We start from the raw sequence: 26,471 nt of genomic DNA, 5'->3' as shown, positions 1-26,471 counted from the left end.
AGCAGGACGTAGTGATTAAAGCCTGCTTGTTTATCAGGGCAACCTGGAGATCAGGCAAAAGAATTTCAAAGCAAAGGGGCATCATACCAACAAATGCATTTTTGTGACCTAGGGAATGCTAGGGAATAGCTTCTTTTTTTTTTTTTTTTTTAAATGAACATTATATTTCAGTCTTTTAGGATGTTGGTAACCAGTAGCTTAGAAGGAATTTAGGCTTTTGAAAAAAAAGGAGTGTATTTTATTTTATACTTCTCCCACGAGCACAGTAAATGGCAATGGGTTACGGATCTGTGTTTACCCATGGCAAGAGATAACTAAAATTCCATGGTGTGTTTTACATACTGAACATAAAATACCAATTATATAGACGGCTAGCCACACTGAAAGCAATGTTGAATCAAGAGGAGGCAATGAGGAAGGGAAAAGGCCGGGAATTTAACAAAGGCAGATGAACCTTTAATACGGCAGAACCTCTGGGAGCCCTGAGACACTGAGTCCAGATGTTCGGAGGTTGATGTAACCTGACTCCAAGAAGGAAGAGGATGTATTTCTTAAAATTCCCTGTTGTGCTTTAATTTACTGCAGTCTTGCAGAGGACGCATGTGGTGATCACAGGTGGAGTTTCAGATTGACCATAAACATGAAGTTGGGGGCAAAAGACTCGAGCCGTTTCAGGTTTGGCTGCCAAGTCGGTTGAGGTACAGATTTCCATGAAAACATCTCCCTTCCCTTCCCCTACGCTCTGGTAATCAGTAATGGGGGCCAGAGGAAAACCCTCCAGCAGAGATACTGCAGGCACCAACAACCCTTTTTACTGACAGCAACTGGGATCAGAAGCAGGGAACAGCCTGAATGGAGGCTCTCCAGCTGATGACCACTTCTTTGCTGGGTGGAGAAGGGGAAGGGGGAAGGAACAGAGGATGGATGGCAACATTTTGAAGCTCCATTTCTTATCTGCAGTCACATTTCTTCTAAAAAGCCCCAGGAAAATTATCTCTGTACTTCTTTAGGACCCCACTGTCTGCCCCTGAACACACTGCAGGGAGGAAAGAAAAATATTGGCCCCATAGTGTCTCTGGCACCATCCCATCTGCCCACTGAATCACAGAGACAGAGTTGATTTGGATGCATTGCGTTTCGGAGTGCCCCCTCCCCCAGATCCTGACCCTTTTACCTTGGCTTCGCTCCCTCTGAGGTTTCTGGCCCACAGTAATGATCAGCGTTTGATTAGGAGAACTGGCAGATTTGCCGCTGTTGCTACAGAGGGATTTGCATGAGGATTAGAATTGGTTTTCAAGGGTTGGCTATGGAATAGATGACATTATTGATGCAATAAAAGCAATCCTCATCCCTTTCCCATTCTCCACTACTGCCATACTAATTCCCAACCTCGATCCAAACAAACAATACAGTATGATTTGTTTTTCCAGACAAAATTTTTAAATTCATGTTGACTATGCTCTGAGTTTTCTACTTCCCCTGTATTTCTGCACCTCTCCACAGCACCTAGCAGCAGGAGCTGGCAGGAGCTCTGAAGTAGACCATGATGTGATGGTTGACTGGTGGATGAGAAATGATTGTCCTTCCTTCTCTCCCAATCTGTTTTGTGCTATAGGAATGCAGAGTTCAGCAAATCCCTCTTTCCCTAACTTCTTACTTTGGTCAGGAAGAACGACCTGAGCTTTCATAATTTAACCTCTTCCAAAATCCACTGTCTCCTCAAGGATGGAGGATACAGACAAAGGAGATATAGAGGAAAACTCTCACTTTGAATGCTAACTAGCCTCAGGACTCCTGGCACAGGGCAGCACAGACCCAAGCATCCAGGCAAGTATTCACAAAAGACATTGGAAATCAGTTAAAAATATTTCCTGCAGAGGAATTTGTTAAGGTAAGGATGAAAATAAATTCATCAATCTCTTGTTACCAGAAAAAAGATGAGCTTCACAAAGAAACATCCAGTACAGTTATTAGAGTGAGCTGTGCCTCCCAGGCACTACCTAACACTTCAGGCATTGGAAAACCCAGGCAGATGAGAACTGCTGTGCTTCTGCACCCCAGGGGGATGCAGAGGGGAATATCTGAGTATATGGATGTTGGGTCACTTCCATTTCTGTGGCTCACGACCTGAAACAGGCACAGATGAAAAGGAAACGCATTGCTACAAAGCACTGGGGGGGAGCGTTTCACAAAGACCATTTGGTGCGGGAGGTTTTGGTTCCTCATTTGATCTGCTCGTTTTCATGGCTTCAGTACAGTGGACTCAGGCACTCCTCTGGCTCTCAGAGCAGACCTGGGGCTTTCACACCTTCAAAGAGGAAAAACAAAGCTCTGTGGCATCCTGGGGGAGAAAGGTTAACGGAGCACACGCAGCCGTGAATGCGACTTCACGCCCACCTTGAGCTGATGGTGCCGAGCTGGCCAGAACAGCTATAGTTTGGGCTGTTGGCACAAACTCAACACAGAACATTACCCAAAAGCTACAGAAACCAGCCAAGATGACACAGGGGCACTCCAGAAGCAAGAGGAGCAGCCAAGCAGCAACCCGCCATTGCAAGGAGATGGGCTCCTCCGAAATACCTGATCCTCTCGTCCTCTCTGCTTGCTTGCTCGCAAGGTGCAAGAAATCAATCCACGTGCCCTACCAACTCTGCCATGCCACACAGGCCATAATCTGATACTAAACATTCCCAGACTGCTGTAAGGATTTACTGCTTATTTTGTGAGCATTTCTGCTAGACTTTCTCCATGCTCCCATGGCACTGCCTTGTATACATGATTTGTGCAATTGGGAGAGACCCGTGCTATGCACATGTAGATGTTTCCTCTAACACCAGCATGAGTTCAGTAACAACATGTTTCATAGAAGGGAACCAGCTTTTCAAGCTTTTAGAGGGTTTAGATCCTTGGATCTTTATCAGCTGAATGAATCAGCTGCATGGCTACCAGAAAGCCTCTGGGATTTTCTCTTTCATCTCTCCTCTCACCAGCACAAGTCAAGAGAAGTGCCGATGTGATGAGTAGGGAACATTGTTTTACGCACTTGCTTTCTCAGCCTTTGCAAAACTGGCACTGATCTAGGGTTTCTCGGTGCTTACAAGTTTTTCTAATTAAAGTAGGGTGTAAATTTAAAGTGCCATATCTCTTCCTGAATGGCTCCACATGTGGACACCAAGCCAGACCAAACTTATGTTGTTCCTGTTTAGCTTAACCCATCTTCAAAGGGGGTTGCATATGTGTGAAATGAGCAGTTAATCAAGAACACCTCCTGTGGACAGACAAACTGCCAGTGTGCTCCTGGCAGAGATGAAACTAAAATGTGCAAGAGTCCCTCAGAGGAAAGCAAGAGAGGTGAGACCTCGTGCTACAAACACTGGCCTGGAACAAGGTATTTTGGGGCTTGAGGCTCAGCTGATCTCAGACACCGACTCAGTTTATGGCAGCAAGAAAAATCCATTACTCTCTGCAATATGCCAACATTACCCCAGGGAAAGGAAAGGTGAGACTTGGGGTTTGCAAACAATTCTCCAGGCAAGGATCCCTGCTGACCATCGTGCAGTGTCTCCATTCCACGCGTGGGTTGGTGCACACCCCGGGAAGAGATGGGCACCGCTGCCTGCGTCCAAGTGCAACATCACTCAGCCAGCGCGGCAAACAAACCACAGCTGCTCGAAGAGCATCTTGCACTAATCGGCGATTTCTCTGAGTCACTGGCTCCAAGAAACCCCAGTTTTTATAGGAAGATGAAAGTAACGAGTGACACAGGTTTCCTGCAATTTCTAGCTGTTGCATCACCAAAGAGATAATGTCTTTGGTGGTGCCTGGGGAATCAGATAATACAGCTGTGTAAACTGCGTGTGGGCTAAAGTATCTCAGGGCCGCATCCTCATCCCAACACTTCCAAATCAAAATAAAACCTCTCTGGAGGCAGCATCATTACAGAGAAACATTAAACCCAGCAACTTGGCCCAGAACAAGCAAATGAGTTATTTTCATCAAAGCAGGACACTGCAAAATCCATCTTCACCTCTATCCCTAAGCAGCCTGGACACCAAGTTCCACGGCTTTGTCTTTACTCTGAAATTACATGGGATTCGTTTTAATGGCTTTAGGTAAAGCTATCCAATCTTTGTGCGAGGGATACTGGTAAAACTTGCACCTCTGATCTGTGGGTAGTTTAACAGGTGTACATCCAGCTGACATGAGGTGTACTTAAATCCAACTATACGCACGCATAAAAGATGTGCTAATTTAACTTGGCAGAAAATCACTTTTTGAAATATGCAAATTAATAAAAAACATGAGTTGACCACCTGGAAGGACAGGAGGTGTCATCTGGGCACACATGTACGTCTCGATGGACTTACCTGTTACCCTGATTGCAGCAAATGAAGATCTGGCCCAGGAGCTGGCATCTGCAGCTCAGGTCTTTGCCCACCACGTCCCAGCACAGCTGACGCATGCACCATAGCGATGCAGACAGCCTGCACCAGCCTTCACCCCCAGCACACTCCTCCCTGTGGGCACAGCAGCCAAGGAAGACTCCTGCTGCTCCTGCTGGTGAGGAAAATGCGTAGAGCTACGTCTCTGCAGGGAAATTTGGACATGGCTAAAGGCAGAGTCAACAGAGTCAGATTTTCAACACATGGAGGGGACAGCTTGTTCAGAGGAGCTCTGACCCACTGGGCTCCCTGGCTTTGCTAACCTGAACCCAGACACCCAAGGTAAGAGCGTAACTTAAACTGCTGTGACAGACAGTCCTATCAGAGGAAAGACTAAAGAGCAGTAATGGTAGAAAGCCGCCTTTTCAGCCAGGAGAGCTCACTGTAGCTGTTAACTGCAGCAAAATCCTCTCCTCACCCCCAAGAACACCACACCTAAGGCAACAGCCCGCTCTCAGCCCCTTCCGCTCCTCAAACGGGCACGTTCTGTCTTCACACATCTATATCTGACACTATTAAATGATTCTCTTCATAATACATGTATTATAAATTCCCTTTAAAAAAAGTTCGTAGTCTGCCATCTGTTTCCAGTTAGGCTGTTCTGATTTCTTCTTTTTTGAAATGGAATATAAAACATTATTTAAAGGTCCCGTAATCTAGATGGTGGGAAGAAAGAAACCAAAATCCAAATACCACCACCACTGTCACCCTGCTGAAAAGCAAAGACTTGGTGAGAGCCAAGGGCTGGGAAGACACAATGCGACCAGTTCAGATCAGGAACAAGGTACAGAAAATGTGATTAAACTTGGAAGAACTTTACCATCACTTCAAGCCATTACACTGAAACTGGATAAATCTACAGCTTAAAGACATTTGACACGTATTAGTGGGTGAGTCCTTTGGCTTGGGCAACACTAATGGATCGTAATGGTTTTCGTTAGCTTTAGTAGCTACACCTAAACATAAATAAATAATCATCACTGGAAATATCGTAACAGTGCATGTTCAAGATCACGTCATTGACTTCAGTAACATCTCTGGTTTATAGCTGGTCTGGCTCTTATTAGACATAATGTTTTATACATACACTTACACATCCATGCAATCACATGTGCAACACATACTTTATCTCCCATCCTTGTTTGGACCCAAATACTGCAGCATAGCACCGAGCGAATCACATCTGGAAAGTGCAGATGTTTTGAAGCTATTGCAGCCTCGCCAACTCATATCGTTTCACTGACAACATCGTCATAATTGATTTTTCTCTTCGAGCCCAAGCACCTGGAAATTCTGCTAAAGGACTGCAGATACAAAGGTTCTGGACTGCAAGAAATCTCAAAAATCAAATGCAAAATTAAAATAGGGGAAAAAAAAACAAAACACCCTGCCCCAGAGCCCTAGGAGCCTAAGTACTCCACAGCCTCTTCCCTTGGCAAAGGAAGGACCACATGTGGTGGATGTCAGCCATGTCATTTAATACGGCTCTGGAAGGTGTTCATGTAGTGCGAAGAGGAGAGTGGTGTAAAGCCTACACAGAGCAGCACAGAAAATGAGACCTGAGAGTACCCTGGAAGGCTGTAGCGCGGAAGAAACGCCAAGGGCAGCCATAATTGGTTGCATTTTCATTATCCTTAAGCAAATCTTGCAATTTGGGGATCTAACCTGTGATCTTTGAACGTCAGTGCTTAGCAATAGGCCCAAGGACACGGGGCCACTGGAGCCTACCTGGTCCCTGGGTCTCCCTGGCTTGGCCATGCTGGTTACTGTGGCACAGAGATGATACGGCACCAAAGCGTGTCACTGCTACTGGGACAGCGTGACACACGTGGCACCTTCCACCACAAACCTGAAACTCAGCTGGAACTCGTTCCTCTGGCGCGGCCGCATGCTCCCTCCCCTCCCTGCCACCATATCCTTTTGCCATATGAGCAAATATGTGCTGCTCCAAAACAAAACAGTGCTCTTGGATGGCCAAACTCACTCAAGCTCTTCCTGGCCTCAAAACCAAGGGCCCCAGTCAACAGTGAAAATTAATACGGACCTTCCTGCTGCGTTTTTATAGCCACGGCAGCAGTCTGCATCCTGGGGGCCTCCCATGCAAATCTGATTTCATAGCTGGGCGTAAAATCTCACTCTCGGGTTTAATAAGCAAAACCACTATCAGTAGCAAAGGTGAGACGACAGACATCCCGGCCCGGGACATCTTAACAAGATGCTTCCAAGACACACTGAACCCTCCTCCATGGAAAACCAGCACGTTTCAAGCCTGACAACCAAACGCAGAGGCACCAAAAATCAAAGGCTGACAGTATCCCAAATAACCACATTTTATTTTAATTTAAAAAAAAGCAACAACCCGCAAACCCAAGGCTGTGGGATCCCTCCAAAGTTTCTCTCCGCATGCCAGCAGGATGACTGATGGTAAATCACACCAGCTCCAGGGCTCCGTTGCACACTGCTGCCAGGCGGCTCCGCCTGTTGGAGTCACTGACGGTCCCCTTTCCAATTAATCAAGTTCCCATACTGATTAACAGCATGATTCATGTCTCTCGTTAGGCGCATTCTGTAACAAACAAGGCTGTATTTCAAGGCCGCTGGCTTAATGGTTAAAATAAATACCTTCCAAATTTCTATTTTCAAGTAGCTGAACCTTTTCCACCTTTACAACTAATTCAGACTTCCTTCAAATTATTTTTCTAAGTAATATAACAATTTGTTTTTCATTAGAGCTTGTCAAAGCCGGACTTTGGTTTATTTTGAGAGAAACCAGCACTCTCCAGAAACTGTTTAGTACAATTTGAATGACGCCCAAAGGGGTTATTGCAGCCACAATCAAAATAGAGTTTACAGCACTGGCTAGGGGTGACACTTTATTTAATGATTTAAAAAAAAAAAAAGACACGACACCCCCCCCCCCCGCCCCCTGAATCAGAAGCTAATTAAATGCACTCCTATGGCTAACAGTAAGTGTTTCTAAGTCACTCTGACTACTGCAGAATGCAAGAACTTAACTTGTTGCTAACTAATACCAGACACCATTATATGAGCAGCATTATTTACTGATTTGGGGTGGTATGTGCTGGTATTCTCGTGTCTGGCACAGCAGCCTCGCCTCGCAACAGATATTATCAAGCTGGATGTGAAATCAAATACAGGAGTGATTAAATAGTTTGGGTTCTGCCTGCTTAAGTTGGATATTTTTTTGGGGGGGTATAGCTTGGCATTTAATTTAAGGTGGCTTAAATGTAACAGAAAATCTACCCTGTAACTCCTTTGATTTCACATTCCTTTTGTTTTGCTGTCGAGAAAAGCCGAGCTGGAGCCACGCCAGGTCTGAACTCAGGAGGCTGGAGGACGAGCGAGGGGCAGGAGGACCCCAGCTGCCCCTCGCCCATGGGACCGGGACGGGTGCGCAGGGCTGGCCCGACCGACCCAGAGGCGGCAGCAATGATGATTAATCTCCATAATCCCAGTCCAGTGCTTCAAGGTTCCCAAACTACCTTTTAAAACACTCTCCCTGCATCCTCCGTCTCAGACTTGAGTCCAAAGCAGATTTTTAAACAATTGAGCTGCAAAATTATTTTCCATCAGACCATTCCTCCCCTAGCAGCAAACTCATGTTCTGCTGTTAATTTTCCTGGGACATTCTCCGTTTGTTGTTTTTTTCTAAACCACAACAAAATCAACAAAATTTGGACTTTCCTGAAGGCTGAATTTCCTCTTTGTTTTCACAGTGGAAAGGCTGCACTGCTGCCCAGCCCGAGCAGCGAACACCCACTCGCTCGCACCCTCCCAGGGATGCTGTTGCCAGTGACGCTGGTCCGGGGGGACCACACTCCCTGCATCCAACCTCGTGGGGCATCTCCCAAGTGAAATCAGAGGCTGGCCTGGGGATATCACCTGGAGGAATATCATCTGCAGTCTCTTTTATGCTCTTAACTCAAGGGTACTCATGGTGCCCATGTCTATGGGAGTAGTGGAGAATGGATGCGAATTTTCTGGCTGCTGCCTCCCAGCAGCCCTGGGGTGGCTCCTATGGCGAATCGGGCAGTGGCTTTATTCTCATGCACAACGTGTTCATAAGGTAACAACACTACTCTGCATCAATAAAGAAAAGCAACTACTTAAGCAGTGCAAATGGCCTATAGGTGCATAATTAACGCACAAACGAAGGGCCTGATTCCTCTGTCACAAGCCTGGGACTTGTGTAACCCTGATAATCCTCCTGGAGACACATCTGATTTACACCAGCATAAGAAAAAGAACAAAACTGAGCTCGTATCTGACAAGTGAAAACAAACACTGGATTCAGACACTTTCTGCAGGGAAGGGGGGAGCTGTTTAAATTTTGTTCCTTCTCTCTGGGCTGCTGCTGTGACCTCTGCTACCTCCTAAGTCAGCAACACAATATGTTGCAGCTGTGGCACTGCAACAGCATGATTTAATTTGCGCGTGTGTGGCTGGAAAGGGCAGTTCATCCCTCCAATGTCTTGTGGCATGGCAGAGGCAGCAGTGGTGGAAGCAGGGGTCTTGGTCCTCCCCTCCCAAAAGAGAGGGGGGGAAAACCCCTGCTTCGCCTCCCATGCACAACCTTGGAGAGGAGATGGGAAAAGGATCAACTAGAGGAAAATGTCTGTTTCCATCAAAATTTTCAGGAGGTTGGGGTTTGCCCAAGCCAAGGTAAAAAAAGGGCAGAAAAGATTTATCTATTCAACAACTGGTTTCTGCTTAAGAAAAAAAAAAAAAAGGAAAATTACTTTGCTGCCCACTCTCCTGCATGTTTCCAGCTCCAAGGAGTGCAGGGGCTGCGTGTCTTTGGTGCAGTGCCTGGCTGGGCAAGGGTAGTGCTCAAAGCTTGTTTTCCAAGGGAAAAGAGCCGGAGATTTCTGCTGCAGGAGGTTTCTGCCGCAGCCCCCCCACCCCGGGGGCTCCCTCTCAGCGGGTCCTTCCCCCTGGCCCTCCACCAGCTCGTAAAGCTGCTGTGTTCCCGCACAGCTCCTTGGCCAGACCCCGAGAGCTGTCTCGGGAGCTTTCTTTGTCAGCGCTCTTGAGTTTGAGGGGGTTTTGGCTGCGGAGGTTTTATCTTTGCCTTCCGCAAGGCTGGAATTCAGCTTCACTCTTGGCATTGTCATCCCTCTGCTTTATATATGGCTCCTGCTGAAAAACATCCTGGGACAGCCCGAATTTCAGCCCATGGCCAAACCTCCGTGGGAGGAGGACCAGTGGCAGTGAAGAACTGGCAACCCCAAGGCTTTTCGGGGAACTGCTGTCCTGACGTGTGACGCCGCGGGCTGAGCTCATTCCATCACGAATGTCCCCGGTCTGGGAGCTCCCCAGCCACAAGGGTGCTCCGTTCAGGGGGATGTGCCAGGATTTTTCAGGGGCCGTGGAAAAGAGTCAGACTCCCCAAATTCATTCAAATCCAAAAGGATTTGAAGGCCTAAAACTCTCCCTGCATCCTACAAACCCCAAACTGTGCCTGTATGTCTATGACTCAGAACAGTGCTGTGGAAGCAAAGGAATGATCCTGCCATTCCAACAGTGCTAGCTTTATACTTTCCATTTACTATTTTATTTATTTCTGGATTTTACCTTTGTGATACTGAAGCTCCTTCCCATCTGGCACAGCCGAAACCACTTCCCGGCGGTAAGAAACCTCAGCCCCCTCCCGCCCGGGTGCTGCAGCCTCCTTGCCGTGCTCTCTAACCCAGCACTACCTGCCAGCGCATAGGGGCAAGGTGGCTTTTTCCTGGCTTTTTGGCTTTCCTCTCGCTTCCCCTCATCAACTCGTTTGCCAAGCAGTGTAATTTTACTGCCTGGTTTAAGGAGCCAAGAAATACGTTTGCTGGTGTAAGCTGTGCATTAGACATCGTGAAAAACATGCAGCCTCAGGGTTTTAGGAGCCAGCTCCAGAGAACAGCGAAACACCCACAGAGCAGCAAGGCCGTGGGTTTGTACCCTCTCTGGTTTCACTCACGGACACTGGTAGTCGGCTCTCTCTGGCCACGGGTGGTTGAACGCAGGGACGGACCTATGGGTGCACAAAGGTGACCATGTGTGCACAGTGGATAGAAGTGTCAGCGAGGAGAGACGGGAGATGACACAAAGCTGTCATAGGTGGTGTGGTGGGAAGGGGTCCTATGCCACTGATGTGTGGGAAAAGTCTTGCCTTCCCTACGCAGCACTTTTATCCTCCCTCCCCCTTAAAACCACAAGCTCCTTAGGGCATGGGCAGGCTCTGGCTTGATGCTTCTACAGAACCAAGAATAACAGGGTCCAGACCTCATATGTGGTCTCCAAGACCCTCCAAGACCTCTTCTTCCACCTCCAGATACTAACAAGCACATTTTGGACTTGATTTCTCCTGAACCTTGGGGTGCTTCAGATCTACATGTATATTTTTGAGGCTCAGACCTCAACACTACCACAAAATCAGCCAATTGGTACCATCAGACTCAAAATGAAAGAATCATTTGTCAAAGTGATTTGTAAAACTTTGGCCACTGCAACCATCTGTAGCTGGATTTCCATCCCGTTAAGTGAATATCACATGCAATTGCTACCATCAAGAAACACCCAGTGAAAACAACCCTATTCTTATGAATTAGAGAAGGTGTCCAAAACCCCAACGCCAGCACTGGAAAGTTAATCCTAATGAGGGGATGCAAATGTCCCTGCTCCAGACATTAGCATCTTTGCAAACACGGTTGTGCCTCTACATAGCTGCTACAAAATGCGCCTGTACTCCCCAGGAAGGACAATAATAAATGATACCAAAAAACTTTGAATATTTAGCAAACTCTCAAAAACTCTAAGGACTCTCAGTTATATATGAGCAAATGGCAAACTCCACCTCAGGTTTATTTGGAGGTTTCTGCAGCTCAGACTGGCCATTTCTCACCAGCCTGTTTTTACAGGGCTGGAGTGCAGAGCTGAGCAGGGAAGGAGCTGAGTTACAAGTCTCTCCTCCAGCTTTATTCCTGGCAGAGACAATTTGCAGCAGTGTTGCTCGGCACGTCAAGTCTGGCACCTGCTTACAATAAATCCCTAACGATATTAAAAAGTTAAACGCCCATTTAGTTTAATTTCTGTTTTAGATTTGGATTTCTACATACTGTAAGCGCTAGAAAGAATGTTTTTTTGAAACAAAGCTGCATATTTACCTTGGAGATCCTGTATAAATGGCTGCCCTTCATCTAAGATTTCTTTCTAAATGCAAAAGGATGCTCTCAGCACAGACAGTCTAAAGGGGAGGTTTTGCCACCATCACCTGCTAATGCTTTCATGCCGGCTGAGATCTTTCAAGCAGGCTCCCTTGCAGGTGGGATGGGTTGATGCACTACTTTGGGTCTCAGAAACTCAAGGGGTTTGATATCCCAGCAGACACTACAGGGAGAAAAAAGCCTCATGGGGTGATGTTAGCCTGTGCAGACAGGAGTTTGGGTGTCTTTGCTTTTGGGACATGTGTGATGGCACAAAGCAAGATGGGCAGAGTCAAACTGTTTAGTCCCACTGAGCATGAACCTCCCTGTTGGTTGCACTGGCTGTATGACTGAGAATGGCTCCTCAACCTTGGAGGTGCCAGGTCCCAGAGCTTCCCCTCCACGGCCATCTCTTCAGTGCACAGAGTTTCCTTGAGATTGGGGTTTCACACAACAATTAACGACAAGGTCAGTGCGGCCCATTCAAACCTCTCTCTCAGGAGCAGGGAGTCACTGGTGCGGAGGACACGCACCTGCTCTCACTGTCCCTGGTGTGCATGAGACAGGCAGCCCGGTGGGACCCCCATGCTACACCGTGGGGACGGTCCCCAGCCCTGAGCCCCTGGCTGGGACCGTGAGCAGCTGTGCTGGTGGCTGGGGAGCTCTTCCGCAGCCTGTCTGGGGGACAAGCAGCTGATGGGGCCTGGCTGTAAAATCTTGGATGACATTTTCTCTCCACTCACCTTTGATCCTGGTAAACATGCTCTGGGTGCTACAGTCTGATTGAGAATCTCTCTGTGTGCAGATGTCCTGCAAAAACTACACCCACAGCTGTAAATCACAAAGCCCTCCCCAATCTGGTGGTTAGTGACAATGAATAACGATTTTTCTAATGGGAACTGGCCAGCATTCAACTTACTCCTTGATTATTTTTTTTTAAGCAAAGACTATTTATATTGAGAGACTTATAATAAGTAAGACTCTTCGATTTATTCGAGATCAAAAAGCAGCCAAAAGGGGAGATTTCTGGAAGCTCAAGCTATGGGGACCCATATGAGAGCAGGCAGACCCCAAACCGAGATCACAGCAACATCAATGCCCACGAAGCACCAAAACTGTGGGGTGTCCCGGCTCCTCCAGCTCCCTGCTTTGGGTCTTGTGAGGACACAGGTGGGTGGGCGAGCACGGGAAGGGGACGGTGCAGAGACGTGCCTACGCACTGTGTTTCAGTCGGCATCACCCAAATCTCCCGCACACTAGGTGGCCCAGGATGGTCCGGCACACCAGGACCAGCACAGTCTGCCTGTGGCACCACCAGCACAACCCCACGGGAATCCAGTGGGGGACAGACATCCATCCCCCCAGCGTGCTGCCAAGCCCCTCCTCTCTGACGTTTCCAAACTCACTAAGCCTTTTTCCTTACAAATGTGAACTAGGCAAGAAGAATAAGTTCACACTGGAAAAAAAAAAAAAAGACTTTTTTCTTTAAAGCGCAACTTTTTTGGGTTACTGACAAAGCAATATTCTCCAGGCCAGTTGGAATCTGGAAAAATACACTTACTCAACCTAGCCACCATGACTCCAATAACAATTATAAAATGTCCAATAAAACTTGCATGTAATGTCAATTCAAATCTTGAAAAGCAGAATTAAGTGGTATATCAACATTAAACTTTATTGCTTCCTTTGCAGAGCAGAAGTATTGTCAATAAAAGTCATTCTGAATGAAGAAAAGGGTAGTAAATATTAAATAAACAGGTTTTTGTTGAAATGCTATAAATGCACCAGAGCTGCATTTTACACTGGGACCCTTTTTTCCTTTGCAGACTCCCCTCATGATAGAAATAAGTCAGTAATTGCGAACTATCAATAAAGCGCCAATTAAAGGGTGGTTAGATGCATGCATTTACAATATGTCATTATGAGCCTTTATTGTATGTAGTTGGCTTTTTCAGATCCCACTGGCTCCGTCTGAAGTCCCCCAGCACACAAACAGTCATGCTGCTCGTTAGGGGCCCTTGGAGGAGCCGTGAGGGCGCTGGAGGCTGTGCGCCAGCCAGAGAGCCCTGGCTGGGGACTTGGGACACATCCCCTGCGTGTCCCCGCCTGGCCCCTGCCTGGGGGCACAGCAAGGACGGAGAAACTCAGAGCTGAGAAGGGGATGACAGAGGAGCGTTTGGTCAGGCTTTTCAGTCATGGAAGTTGCTTCTGGCAGAGGTGTGAAGACGGAGCATCGTCATCTCAGTCCCTCACACTATTATTTTTCTGCCAACGCAGAAGCAAGCAGAGCACGACAGCTCTACCCAGAGACTGGGCTGCTGTGCCAAAACTGGAATTTGGCAACGTGGCTTTGTTTTCTGAGAGGCCACTCACTGTGGTGTGTCCTGCTCCTTTCTGGGTCCACCCGCCTTAGAAAGAGACATCACCATCCTCCCTACACTGCCTTACATGCAGAAGTATTTCCACTCATAATTCCTGCTTGCTAATCCATGCTCCATCATGTCTCAACACCCACCTCCTTCTGCAATGAGCAGCTGACAGAGACGGGATGTTTTGCTTTGTCTGTGAGACAAAAGAGCAGGTTTTTTTAGGGTTGGGCTGAATATAATCCTCCCAGTGACACTGAAAACCTCAGGTGCGATGCCTGTCACAAACACGACTGGCACCTCATGGAGAAATGCCCTGAGACCTCTTTGGGTCAAGACCTCTTCTGCCCCGCTGCTGGGACCTCCAGCTGCCTGAGAAGATCAATCCCAACAAAACCAAACCTGACACCAAAAGGTGTGCCGAGCGACCAGAGGTACAAGCTGTATGTACAGTGGTACCCAGACACAACGGGATGTGTTTCGGGAGCAGGAGAAAGAGCAGGCATCTGCAAGGGCACAAATCCTGCGGCCTTTATGTCAGCCCTTTAAAATCTGATCACCATTTTCGTGGTTTACCAATACAGTTTATAAGCTGTTCTCCAGTTTAATCATTACATGTATTTACAGGAACCAGTAAGAGCTACCTAGTATGAATTTCATGATGCTGAAATGATATTGAACAAACACTGCAGTCAGCAAGGGCTGAAAGCTGCGCTTCTGCGAGTCAGAGTGGCTGGGGTTTAATGTGCTCTTTGAATTATACTGGGGCAGAGACGAGAGAAATCAGACATGGTCTAGGAAAGTATATATGCAGAAGCTTCTATCCTCTGACTTTTACACAGATTTAGTTATTTCATGTACAAAAAAAAAATAACAAAATCAACTGGAACACGAATGCCATTAATTTTTGAAGAAATTATTTTCACTATGAACCTATGCTCAGTAAATCTGATGGTTGTAAAAAACAGCTCAAACATTTGCAGATATAAAGAACAGCCCTTGAATGCTAAATATAAAAAAAATCCCTTCAAAGGGTGAAAGATGTCTGTAAAAATAAACTTTTGGAGAAATTGTAAGTATTCATCCCAGCTGTCCACAGCCGCAGGATCAGACCCTTTGCACTAGCCCTGGGCTGACATTTCTCTGCCATCCATGTGAATGGAAACCAACCCAGCAGCAAGGGAAACAAACATCCAGCAACACATTAAGAGCAGCCACGCCAGCACGAACCACCCGAGAGCCAACAATTAATAGCTGTGAATCATCTTGATTCACTTGAGCCTGAACTCTTGACCTGCCAATTGAGTCAGTTCCTCTGGATGCTGCTCCTGCTCAGAGAAGATGGGCTCCAGCGAACCACACCACTGCCACGATGGCAGCATGACTGCTCCTGGCATGCATGCCCACGTCCTTGCTGCAGGTTACGGGGCTGGCATTAGGAATGTGTGTCTGCATCTTGGCCATCCAGGTCCCAGCCTGCCCTACAGCCCCCAGCCGCAGGCAGCTGCCGGGCAGCAGGCACAGGCAGTGGGAGAGGTTTTACATGCTTTGAACTCCCCCTGCTCCATTCTGGGCAAAGATGTGACCCTTAGGAAGCAAACCCAGGAGCATCTCACCTGGAAGAGGATCTGCAAGAGGCCATGTACGATGCACATGCGCCGTCCCAGGAAGAGAAAGAATGGCACCACCAGCTCGATGAAGTGATTGACCAGGGTCTCAAACTGATGAAACCACCACGGTGAGCGATGCATGAAGTAGGCGATGGGATTGGGCACTGGCTGCGTCTGAAAGATAGAAGAAAAAAAGAATCAGTCCCCCTCCAAGGCTCATCATCAGGGGGAGCTACAGAGCTCTTGGCCTTTTTCCTTATTTCTTTCACCAAGTTTGCTCACAGGAGAACTGTCCTTTGCCTCTGGGCACTTACTTCTTTTCAGAGAAAATTACCTCATTCAATTTTTTCACGCAAACCCAAGGAATTTTTAAACCAATACATCTTCTAAAAAACAAGAGTTTTAATTTTCTCTTTTTTCATCATAACCAAACCCCACTCATCTTAAATTAAAACCACTATTATTTAATACTGAAATGTTACACATATCTCAACACCAACGGATGTTAAATCGCTCTGCATGAGTGCTAAAGATCATCAGAGCAACTAAGCAGATACAGAAACTGAGAAAAAGATTTTCTCAGGGTCACACAGTAGGTCAAACAGAGCCAGGAATGGAAACCAGATTTCAAAACCTAGGAGATATTCTTTCAAAATGTTTAAATTTGAAATAAATGTGGTGGTAGAGTTGCTTTCCAAAATTGTAATTTGGGAAAGGAAAATGTAATTCCTCTAAACATGCTATATTGGTTTAAGGTATTTACATACTGGCCTTGTGACAATATTATTATTCTATCAGCTTGAAATTTTTTGACACTGGGAGATCTTCCATCCAATACAATAAAGCTGCAAATTTTACAAAGGAAACAAACCCAAATCCTGATATGTTAGTAACTGCCACCCTTAGAAATGCTGAAATTTCAGCAAAAAAGAAAGAAGTTCACAATTTATCTTAGCATATCTCACAAGCTCAAATTCCTTAGTATTGTTTCAAAACTGCAACAAAAAACGAGAGGATGAAGATGCAAATTTTAATTGAAGGAGACACAACACATCTTTAAATTATTTGTAGTTAAATCAAAAATACAAACAAAACAGGGAAAATACTGTACTATGCATGGCAACTGAGTGTGCTTCCACTGCCAAATCCCACAACTATTGTAATTCCTTATTAGCAAAGCTGGGATTAATAAAGTTGTTGCTTTATATGGGTTTGAGGCTGCTGTAACCCCTTAGGACAGGAGACCGCATCCTTCCTTCCTCGGACACGGGCTCCGGATGAAGTGGTGTCGGGGTCAAGGAGCTCTGCCAAGTCCAGCCCGGCAAGGGGGTGGGAGGTCAGGGCTCCCCCCTCCCAGGGCAGCAGCAGCAGCCCCAGGTGCCACTGAGGGTCCTTCCCCTCCGCATGGGACCTGTTTTGAGTTAATTTCCTTGTTGGACTGCTCTTGAGCATTCCCAGAACGTCAGGGAGGCTCACAAAGAGATTTTTTTACCTTGATCCCAAATTGCTGAGAAATGCTTTTATCCTTCCAAAAAGGCAGGTTGCTTTCTTGGCTTCTTCTATTTATTTTTTTTTTTAAAGTGCATTAACCAAAACCAACCTAGATGAGGTATCAGCCCTACAGGTTGTAACATTTAGCTCTAGATGAGCCGGTTTCCAGCACATAACTGCCTGATTCTAAGACACCAGAGCTGCGGAAAGGCGGCACTCACGCTTACCCTCTCTCGGGATGCAGCCACCGCCTGTTTCCCCATAGGCAGTGCGCTGCAGAGGCGCGCCTGGATCCGACGGAGGCAGCACTCATGGCCGGGTACCACGGAGAACAGGCAGTATTACGCATGTAATTACATACCTACTTACATATGTAATTAAATCTCATAATGTGATGGCACTGAGCAGTTATACATTTGACTGTGGCTTTGCAGGGCTGGGCTGACACTGTTTAATTTTAAAGCAAAGACCATCCTTAGCTATTGAACATGCCATTTGGTTCCCCCTTCCCCTTCACCACGCAGGCTCATGCTGATGCCCTCATCTATCAAGGCCAACCACAGCCAGCAAATTCCACTTGTTGCTTTGGGCTGGGACTCAAGATATCATCCCCCCATTCTGCTGTGCTTAAGGGCAGAAAGATAAAATTCTTGCTTCTAGTCCCACTGCAGTGGGACAAGAAGCAGAAGGAAGTTCTTGGTTTGGGCTCATGTAGCAGCCATGTACGGGCTCACGTGGGAACAGTCCAGGCTGGCAAGCTGGGTCTGCCACAGTTCATGCCTTTTAGCAGCAGCCTAATTCTTATCCTGAAGTAGAAATGGGGAAAAAGGAGAAGCGAAGCACAGAAATCTGGCGTGGGTTAATAATTCACTCCCAGGTGCTATGGCATTGCCATCCTTCACCTTATCAGCACTGACACTATCACGGTGTCAGTGGGGGCAATGCTGTGCGACAGGCGACATAACTCAAATGACAAGCAAGACTGAAATTCTGAAACAGCGGCAGACACACCACAAATAACACGGTTCCTCAGCATTTGTTTTGACAGAGGGAAAGAAATGCATTTGATAAGAGCAGTGCTGGCAATGGAGCCTCTGGGGATACTACCAGTAAGGGACCCTTCCTCTCCACCGGTGCAGCCACTTCTCTGGCGTGTAAACCTGAAGTACGTAAAACAAAGCACAGCGATAGAGAAGTGATTCGCATGTATCAGAAATCCGTTAAAAGGCTGCTGGGGGAGGAGAGCACTGTGTGTGTGTGTTCCTCCCAATGCCTTCCAGATGCTGCGAGCATGGGTGTAGCGCGGCACAGGTTTCTTGGGGAGAAAGCCGTGTTTACTCAGGAAGGGGTGTTGAGGCAAGAGCAAAGACCCAGAGCAACGTGTGAATCACTGCGGCACTGAACACAGGCACCTGTGATGCTGGAAAGCTTTCTGGTTTCTTTTTGCGCCCCAGTCGACCGCTGCCCAGGGGTGCTGGGGGCACCCGCCACCCTGTCTGGTGGGTCCTGCTGCGCAGCACCCAGCTGGGGCTGGGGGAGAGCACCCAGGGCACATTGCTGGAGTTAAAGAGGATGCTTGCCCAAGACAGGCACGCCTAGGGCTTTCCCACTGCAGCCGTTTCCTACGGAAACATCATGGCGATGTTGGAGGCGGTGGTGTCAGAGCACAGGAGGAGGGAAAAACATTCCAGCATCACTTCACCCGGCTTGTTTCACTGGGGATTTTGAGCTTTACGCTTTGCTTCGTGGCTGCTTCGCAAGGAGAAGCATTCTAGGAAGCAGCCAGGAGTTCCTCTACATTGAGAACTGTGAACTCCTGACACACACACACAGAAGAATGCAGCTCCAAGTCAGATGCAACTAAATAAACAAGCCCAAGGCAGACGTACGGTGAGAGGAACAGAGCAGAGCCCTTGTCTCCAACAAGCCCTGTTTCTGGATACCTCTGTGAAACATAAAATGTTTTTAAATAAAAAAACTATTAGCAAAAACCGGCTTTATGTGTCAGCACGAGGTGCAATATAATAAACCTTCTGCCTCCCTCACACCTTCAGGAGCCGGAGAAAAACTGCGCTGCAAATGCGTTTTGAAATCAGATTGGGGAAAATTAATTCCATAATTCATGGGGCAGATTTGTAACGTGTGACTGCGGGGCGACACTCGGCGGGGGCTGCTGAATGAATTCTGGGTCGCCAGCTAAGGCATGTTCTCTGGCTTGTATCTACCACGTTTTATGAGGGCTGGTAACAGATTCTAAAAATATGCACAATAAACTGTTTTTTCTCCCTAAGGGGTCTATGGTTTAATTATGTTCTTAGTGAGAACCATTAAAGTGCTAAGTACCTGAAGACTCCTAATTTACTAAACTATACGCTACTAAAACCCAACAGAAGGCTATTATACACCAGAGTAAATGCTCTTCTCTGGGACTGTAAATGCACATGGTCTCTCCTCTCAGCCTCCTTATTGGTATGGCATTACATAAACTCCGACGGAGTATTTAATCCCAGTGTTAGATACCCCAGCTCAGCCTAGGGAAATCTCCAGGCTCTCCTACATGTGTGCATGAAAACAAGTCCCACATTGTCCTCGAACAACCCACTGCTCAGACAGGGCTGGGGATGTTATTCTTATAGCATGAGTGGCACAACTCCCATGCAAGTAACTGTGCAGCACGGGAGTGTGAAGTTGAAGGGTAGGGAAGACCCTGTCCTCTCATGACCACAAACGAGGAGGAGCCCAGAGATATATCAAATAAGTTTTATCCTTTGCAATGATGGGTTTTTTACCTTCCTCCACACCACAGTAAACTGCGGCATGGCTTCAGGAGCCTCTGTTGTATCTGCTCGCTCATCTGAGCACCTCAACAGCTCAAACTCACAAGGCATCTTTTAAAAAACAGAAGCAAGTTATGAATGAATCAGTTTCAAACAGGTGAACAAAAAATCCATTATTGTACCTGTTTGTATACGGTAAACTCAGATTATCTATTGATTCAGATAACCAAAAGTATACTTGGCATTAATATTAAAACGACACTAAGGACAGCCTTTCAAAACATCACCCTGGGTGCCTATCACAGAAATCTGTCCTGGTGAAAAACAAAGCAAGCCATAAATATTCCTATACACTATAAATACTATCATTTCTTTTCCCATTGAAAGGCACCTATTTAACCAAAATAATCAAATCTGAGTGCACTTAATGGCAGAAAAATCTTGAAAAACAGAAGGAAATGGAACAACAGCAAATATGAATAAATGTTGAGAGGAAACAACTCTTCGGTCAAAAGAAATAGGATTAACTTGGCACAACGGACACTTCAGTAACGGCTTGTGAGCACCGGATGCTCCAACAGTCAAAAGAGAGAGAAGCCTTTGGCACAAGCAGAAAGGTGTGAAGAAGAGCAGTACCCTGGAAAACCAGGCTGAGCGGTATTATTGAATGTTTTCCTGAGCATTTGTGGAAGGTACAGATGAACTGTAAAGCACAGTTGTCCGGCTTCCCAAGGCACTGAGGCATGAAATCATCTTCTCAGCTTCAAAGAAAAGCTCTCAGTTCTCTTGTACTTTGGACCAAAAAATAAAAAGGATTCTCCATCACAGAGCATAATTTGATCAACATGATCCAACAGGCTGTTTCTCTGCCAGTCTATTCTGCTTCAGATCTTGACCCTTCCTCCTTACGCATCTGCAGATCAAAGCTCCACTTTCCCAAGCCCGAGCAGAAACGGCTTCCCAGCCGCGCGCAGAAGAGCAAGAGGCAGCAAGCAGAAAGGAGATAAACTGGGTCACTTGCAGATGCTGGGAAGTGTGGGAAGATGCATGTCTTGACTGAAGTCAGACCGTCTTGTGCTGTACAGTAACCAACGACTCCTGCAAAACACCCTTCTTCATAACAGGGGGAGATTATGGAGAGCTGCTGCTTCCTGGTCGGTGAGGCTTTGTGGTGGGCCCTCTAATGTGCAGCAACCTTGATTGATGAACAACGTAGCGATTTCGCACAAAGGTACACATGTAGGCAAGGGTTTTGAAAGGAAACTGAGCAGTGAACTGCTCAGTCTCTTGTGTAAATCCCAGCAGTACTTTGTGCCAGGTATATTTTATACATACATTCATGTGCACAAGGCTCCACGTGCATGCTACTAACATACTTGCACACACAACAGCTAACCAGTTAAAAATAGGCCCTTTGAAACTTCCCAATTACTAATACGATTCCAATCAAAATAAAATCATAAGAAAAAATTAAAAAGTTGTAGCTGTCTTAAAATGCACAGAGATCTAATGTCTGTGTGGGTCACAAGGGGTCGGCTCTTCAGTAACGCAATATCAAAATAATTAAGTCTTGATAGATCTATTAAAAAGAAAAGTTACCTATATGTTCTTGCTGGGCAGAGCTTCCCTTGTCCAGTCAATAGTAATATTCAGTTCATAGAAAAACATACTGGAATCTGCCTGCTTTAAGACAGCAAGCCAAGCCAAGGAGATGTGTGTTTGACTCGGTGCCAGCACGACCATAAAATGTTGGCAATTTAGTAGAGACGTAGTGCCGCGCCACTCTCCCAAAGGACCTAAATAAACTTCAGATGTAGAACATATATTTTTACTTTTTATATATATAAATCTGCTGTTTCATTTTTAACTCCTTTCCCCAGCCGTCCCTCCGTCTAAGGTTTTTCAAAGCTGAAACAGGTCCCTACTTCTCCCGGCTGAGTGAAGCCTCAGCAATGAAAAGTTAAAAGCATGAAAAATCAGAGAAATGATTCACGTCTGGGCGTTGGGTTTCTTGGGGAATGATGGCTGCACATGCGGCTACAGATGCCGGAGGGGAAAGGGTCTTGGGAGAAAATTCTGCTGTGCAATTTCATGCCTCGGCATTATAAAATATCCCGAGGAGTTTTTTTTTTTCCTGTTCACAAAGTTGCATTTGCAAAGTCACCAGCGTAGGTGAAACCTTCCTGCCACATCCGTGACATTTAGCTACAAAGCCAAACTTTGCTCATGATGAGTCAGCCCTGACTTACACCAGCACAAGCAAGGATGTGCTTTACCAGGGGTACACTGAAATGACAGATTTTTGAATTCCAACAAGTTGGGTGGGGGCAGAAGGATCTACAGCGGCACTGTTTGCTTTTCCAGACTGCACCCTACCTCCTGGTCAGACCTATCCTTCTCCAATAATAAAGACCACATTTCCACGGCCCACAGCATACCTGTTTATTGACACTATTCCTCCATAGCATGCCTCCGAGCTGCTTGCTGTATATAGCGTTAATTGTGGATGTATTACAGATTCACCTATTTATTCTGTACATTCTTGGAGGGGTCCAGAGCTAAAATTACACAAGGAACTGCTGAACTGTTCAGGCTATTTATTTGTTCAAAATCCCTTTAAAATAATTAGTGGGGCCTGGAACAGACATCTTGGCTCTGGCGCGGCCAGAAGAAGATGGTGCAACCAACTGCAGGTCATTACTGCCTTTGGGGAGAAGGCTTGTTTATTAAGAGCACCAGAGATGGGTCATGTTTGGTTTAGGGAGTGGACCAGGCTCGAAGGTACATCTGTAAGAAACATGAACTAAGAGCAATACATACTTACTAAGAAGGTCCCATCCCAAAAGCGACAGGGCTGAGACAGGGTAGCTGCAGCAATCCTTCTCCAGTGACCACCATGGTTTGATATTGAGTTGCCATCAGATGGTGCTTTCCTGGTGCATCTCTTACGCCAAGGTTTTCCGACACAGAAATGCGCTCCCTGGCCTGCTGCTCTCTGATGGAGCTCACCTTCCCCAGCGGATTGTGAGGCAGGTCGCCCACCAATATTTTAAATTGCCATTTAAGAGCATATTGCAAATGTGATCCTTTAATTGGTCACTGTTATGGCTCTCTATTAGAGCAGACAAGTTTTTCCACACAAGGTAAGCCCTTGCGAAAGCACTGAAAATGTTTGAAAACAACCCAGTCCTGATATATTTATTATATATTTCTCTATATATAAATAATTTCATGAAAAGGAACGTACTGAGTGGAAACTCCATTTAAAATGTGATCCCAGATGGTGGCAAAGCTCTAAAATTGCAAGGCAACATGTAAAGAAAGATTAACGACCTCAAACAGGCACAAATTTATGAGGTGAAAGCCCCTGTAATCCTAGAGAAAAATGATACCAAACGTTAGACTAGACAGCTAGAAAATACCTCTGCTTAGTTCATGTGGCCTCTGCCATTTTACATTTTCTTTTAATACACATTACTTTTGGGTTCATGTAGTCTTTTCTCCTGCAGGCCAGAGCTATCACTTTGGTACATGAGCATGCTGATGGATTTGCCAGCTCCCACCAGGTACCCCCTTATGAGCAACTGGTAAATCAGATAACAGGCAACAGCTACGCTGCCACATCCCGAGAATAAGCAGCTGAAATGAGAGAAAACGGAGCCAGGACGTCACGTCAAGCATTTACCATTACTGCAAGACCCAAAGCTCCACCATCAAGTGGACTGAGATGACAGTGCTTAACATTTCCAACAGTAAAGCTCATGTGGTTCCTTATTCTGCCCGAGTACAAAACGCTTCAAAGGAAAGGATGTCAACATTTCATCCCAAAGGGCATGGGTCACCCCAGAGACCAGCATCTCCCATGCTCTTAACTCTATCTAGGACCAGATGGGACATCTGGGTCCCACAGCTCATCTCCCCGAGATCTCTGGCACCCCAAAGATCCCCTTGATAATCCTGTCCTGTTCATCCCTCTGATGATTCCCCTCTGTGACCTCTGCAAGGTCACTTGTGTGGTCTTCTCTGGACCATTTTACTACAAAAATTTTCTGCGAGAATTTTCAATGAACTAGGATTTTCTGACCTTTCCAGCAGAGCTCCTGGCATGCTCTAGTTGATAACACAGCCATGGAATGACATCAAAATTAGTGTGTTTTTAAACCAGTGCAAACAAAAGGATATTCAGTCAACACCACACAGCAAGACAGCACAGAGCCAGCACTGCTGTCATGCAGGACTGCTTTGCTGAGCTCACCGTTGCAAACCATGGTTATTCTCTGGTTTGCTGTAGCCCTTGGATGTAGCAGATGAGCAGGGAGCTTTGGATGCAGCACTGGGATGCCTCCTGCTACGGGAAATGGCCGACCATAACCTGTGGGTACAACAGGGACAAGGACACACACACCAAAAGCTACCCCAGGACTCCTGTCCGCTGCTTTGCAAATCAAGGTCTCCATTTTCCACCAGAAGTTGCAGAGCCCTGGGCTGTGATGGTGTTCTGCTGCCAACAGATAGAGCCATAACTACCAGAGGGTCAGGAAAGTGTTTAAAATTCAATTAAGTACTAAAAATACAAATCACAGGCTGCCCTAAGCAGCTGAAGCTGAACCTACAGCATAGAAGATGATCAGAAGAGGAGGAGGAAAAACTATCTGCCATGTTAAAACAGAAGACAAGCTTCCATTCAATTCGGAAAAAGTCCATATCCCCAGAGCACAGCCTGCTCTCCCTGCTGAGGATCTACAGGCAAATCGTCTTCTGTGTCTCTTGGTGCAACTCTGCTATCTCCAGTTGAGAACAAGTGCAGTCAGGGGAGATACCCTGCTGAGAAGCATGTTCCTCTGCCACCCCTGTGAGCACCCGGGATGCCTGCGGGGACTGTGGCAGCTGCCAGGTTATTTTCAGCCTCTCTACTCTCATCCAAAAGGTGACAGTGCTCCCCTTGTCCCAGCGTGGGAGGCTGCGAGGTTTTCTGCAGCAGGGAAAGCCCCGGATACAGATGCATGGGATAATGGAGCTGGCAGGGTCATGCCATCCTCATGGATCTGTCCCAAACTGCAAGCTATTTCCAAACCAGCCAGCGCCCATTTTCCATCTACACCACAGACTCTTGCGATGCAGTGTGGTCCCTTCTCTCTCTCTGGGGATGTGCTTTGAAGGGCAAATCCACTGCTTTAGAGAGAGGGTGGAAGAACACCCTTCCAACCGCTACGCCTGCTCAGGCGGGCCCAGGGACCCTGGGCTTTAACTTACCATTCACGACTCTAAAATTGTACCATGGCTGCTCTCCCAAAGGCCCTCATTACTTCACTTTTTTTCCTTATTAAAAGTCCAGTGCTAAAACCAGGATTGTATCTCCTTCAGAGGGCTTTTTTTTCTGTTTTTTTGGCGTGCGCTCATAAATACGATGTTCAGCACCAGGCCAAGGAACACATGGGCAAAACCCACGGGCAGCAAATGCCAGCAAAGCCCCCGGCTCGTGCCTGTGTTTGGATTAGGCAGTTTCGTGGCCTGGACGTTTACAGTTGGGTTAGTTTTTTTTTTTCCTCACAACTTGAGACAAACAGTGGGATCTTTCATAAAACGTGTTCACAAAGGGTAAATTGTGCCATTAGGAACCAACTACCTGGACGGTCATTTGAATTCTCCGAACTGGAACGCCACTGCGCTCCACGCCAAATCCAGCACCGGGGGCAGGACGGGGAACTCGGCATTCTGGGCTGCCTCATTTAACTCTCCAACTGCCCGAGAGACGGAGTACGCTCAACATCATCTGCCTCAAACACGGGTATTTCAACCAACCAGCTGGTTTGATCAGTCGTTGTAAATGTAACATCTGAGGGGTGGAAGGGGCTGAGGGTAGGGTGTGAAAGGCATCTTGGTGCTGGTTAGCTCTGCGAGTCACCTGGGCTTTACTGAGAAGACTTTGAGCCAAGTCAGAAAAAGGAGGAGAATAATGTAAACTGAAACTTTCATATTAAAATGAAACAAAAGAGTCATCCCAACACTGACCAGGTGTTTTTGCAAGTCTGGAAAGGGTGAAACAAGTTGAAGATGGTCAGCTCCCATCCATCCTCCTGGATGTTTTTACAAAGAGCTGCCATGTGTTCCCATAACACTATTAACTGTAACTTAAAACATCCATCCAAAATAAGAAAAAACCCTGAACTGACTCTTCACTCCATTGGAAAGGTGCAAAAACGGATGGCCATCATTAGAAATACCTGTTTTGCCTAAGAATCCCAGCACATGGCCTTTGAGAAGCCCTGGGCAAGGTTTCTGGGGTGGGTAACATCAGTGAAGTCTCCTCCTCTGTGCTCTTGTCATTGTGGCACCAGATTAATATATTCTTATTTCTTTATTATCTGGTCATTAAGGGCAAGATGAAAATAAAGGTCCTTGGGATTTAAGAAAGTACAGGGTGTGAAGCTACTCTGCCCTTCTGTACTGGGTATACCCAAGCACTTCCCAGAGCAGACAGAAGATATCTGTGCTCCTGTAGACCTCACCTCTTTGCTTTAGACACTGAAAAAGAGATTTCTAACACATTCTCATCTTGTTTCACGTGTTCTTCCAGCCC

General features: G+C 46.5%; 1 protein-coding gene across 2 annotated transcripts in view; it reads right to left on the bottom strand.

The window, feature by feature from the left end:
* The window catches only part of LMF1 (lipase maturation factor 1), a 205,741-nt gene that overhangs the window by 48,784 nt on the left and 130,486 nt on the right, over positions 1-26,471 (bottom strand). For both annotated transcript variants that reach the window (XM_087733851.1, XM_087733849.1), the window contains one exon: positions 15,630-15,797. In XM_087733851.1, the coding sequence (XP_087589977.1) occupies positions 15,630-15,797 (168 nt within the window). The remainder of the gene's footprint in view (positions 1-15,629; positions 15,798-26,471) is intronic.

The sequence above is a fragment of the Nipponia nippon genome, unplaced genomic scaffold (genome assembly GCF_047370975.1).
Source record: "Nipponia nippon isolate SJK-2023a ecotype South Korea unplaced genomic scaffold, ASM4737097v1 scaffold_5, whole genome shotgun sequence".
NCBI classification, from domain to species: Eukaryota; Metazoa; Chordata; class Aves; order Pelecaniformes; family Threskiornithidae; genus Nipponia; species Nipponia nippon.
This window is presented reverse-complemented; position numbering and strand designations above follow the sequence as displayed.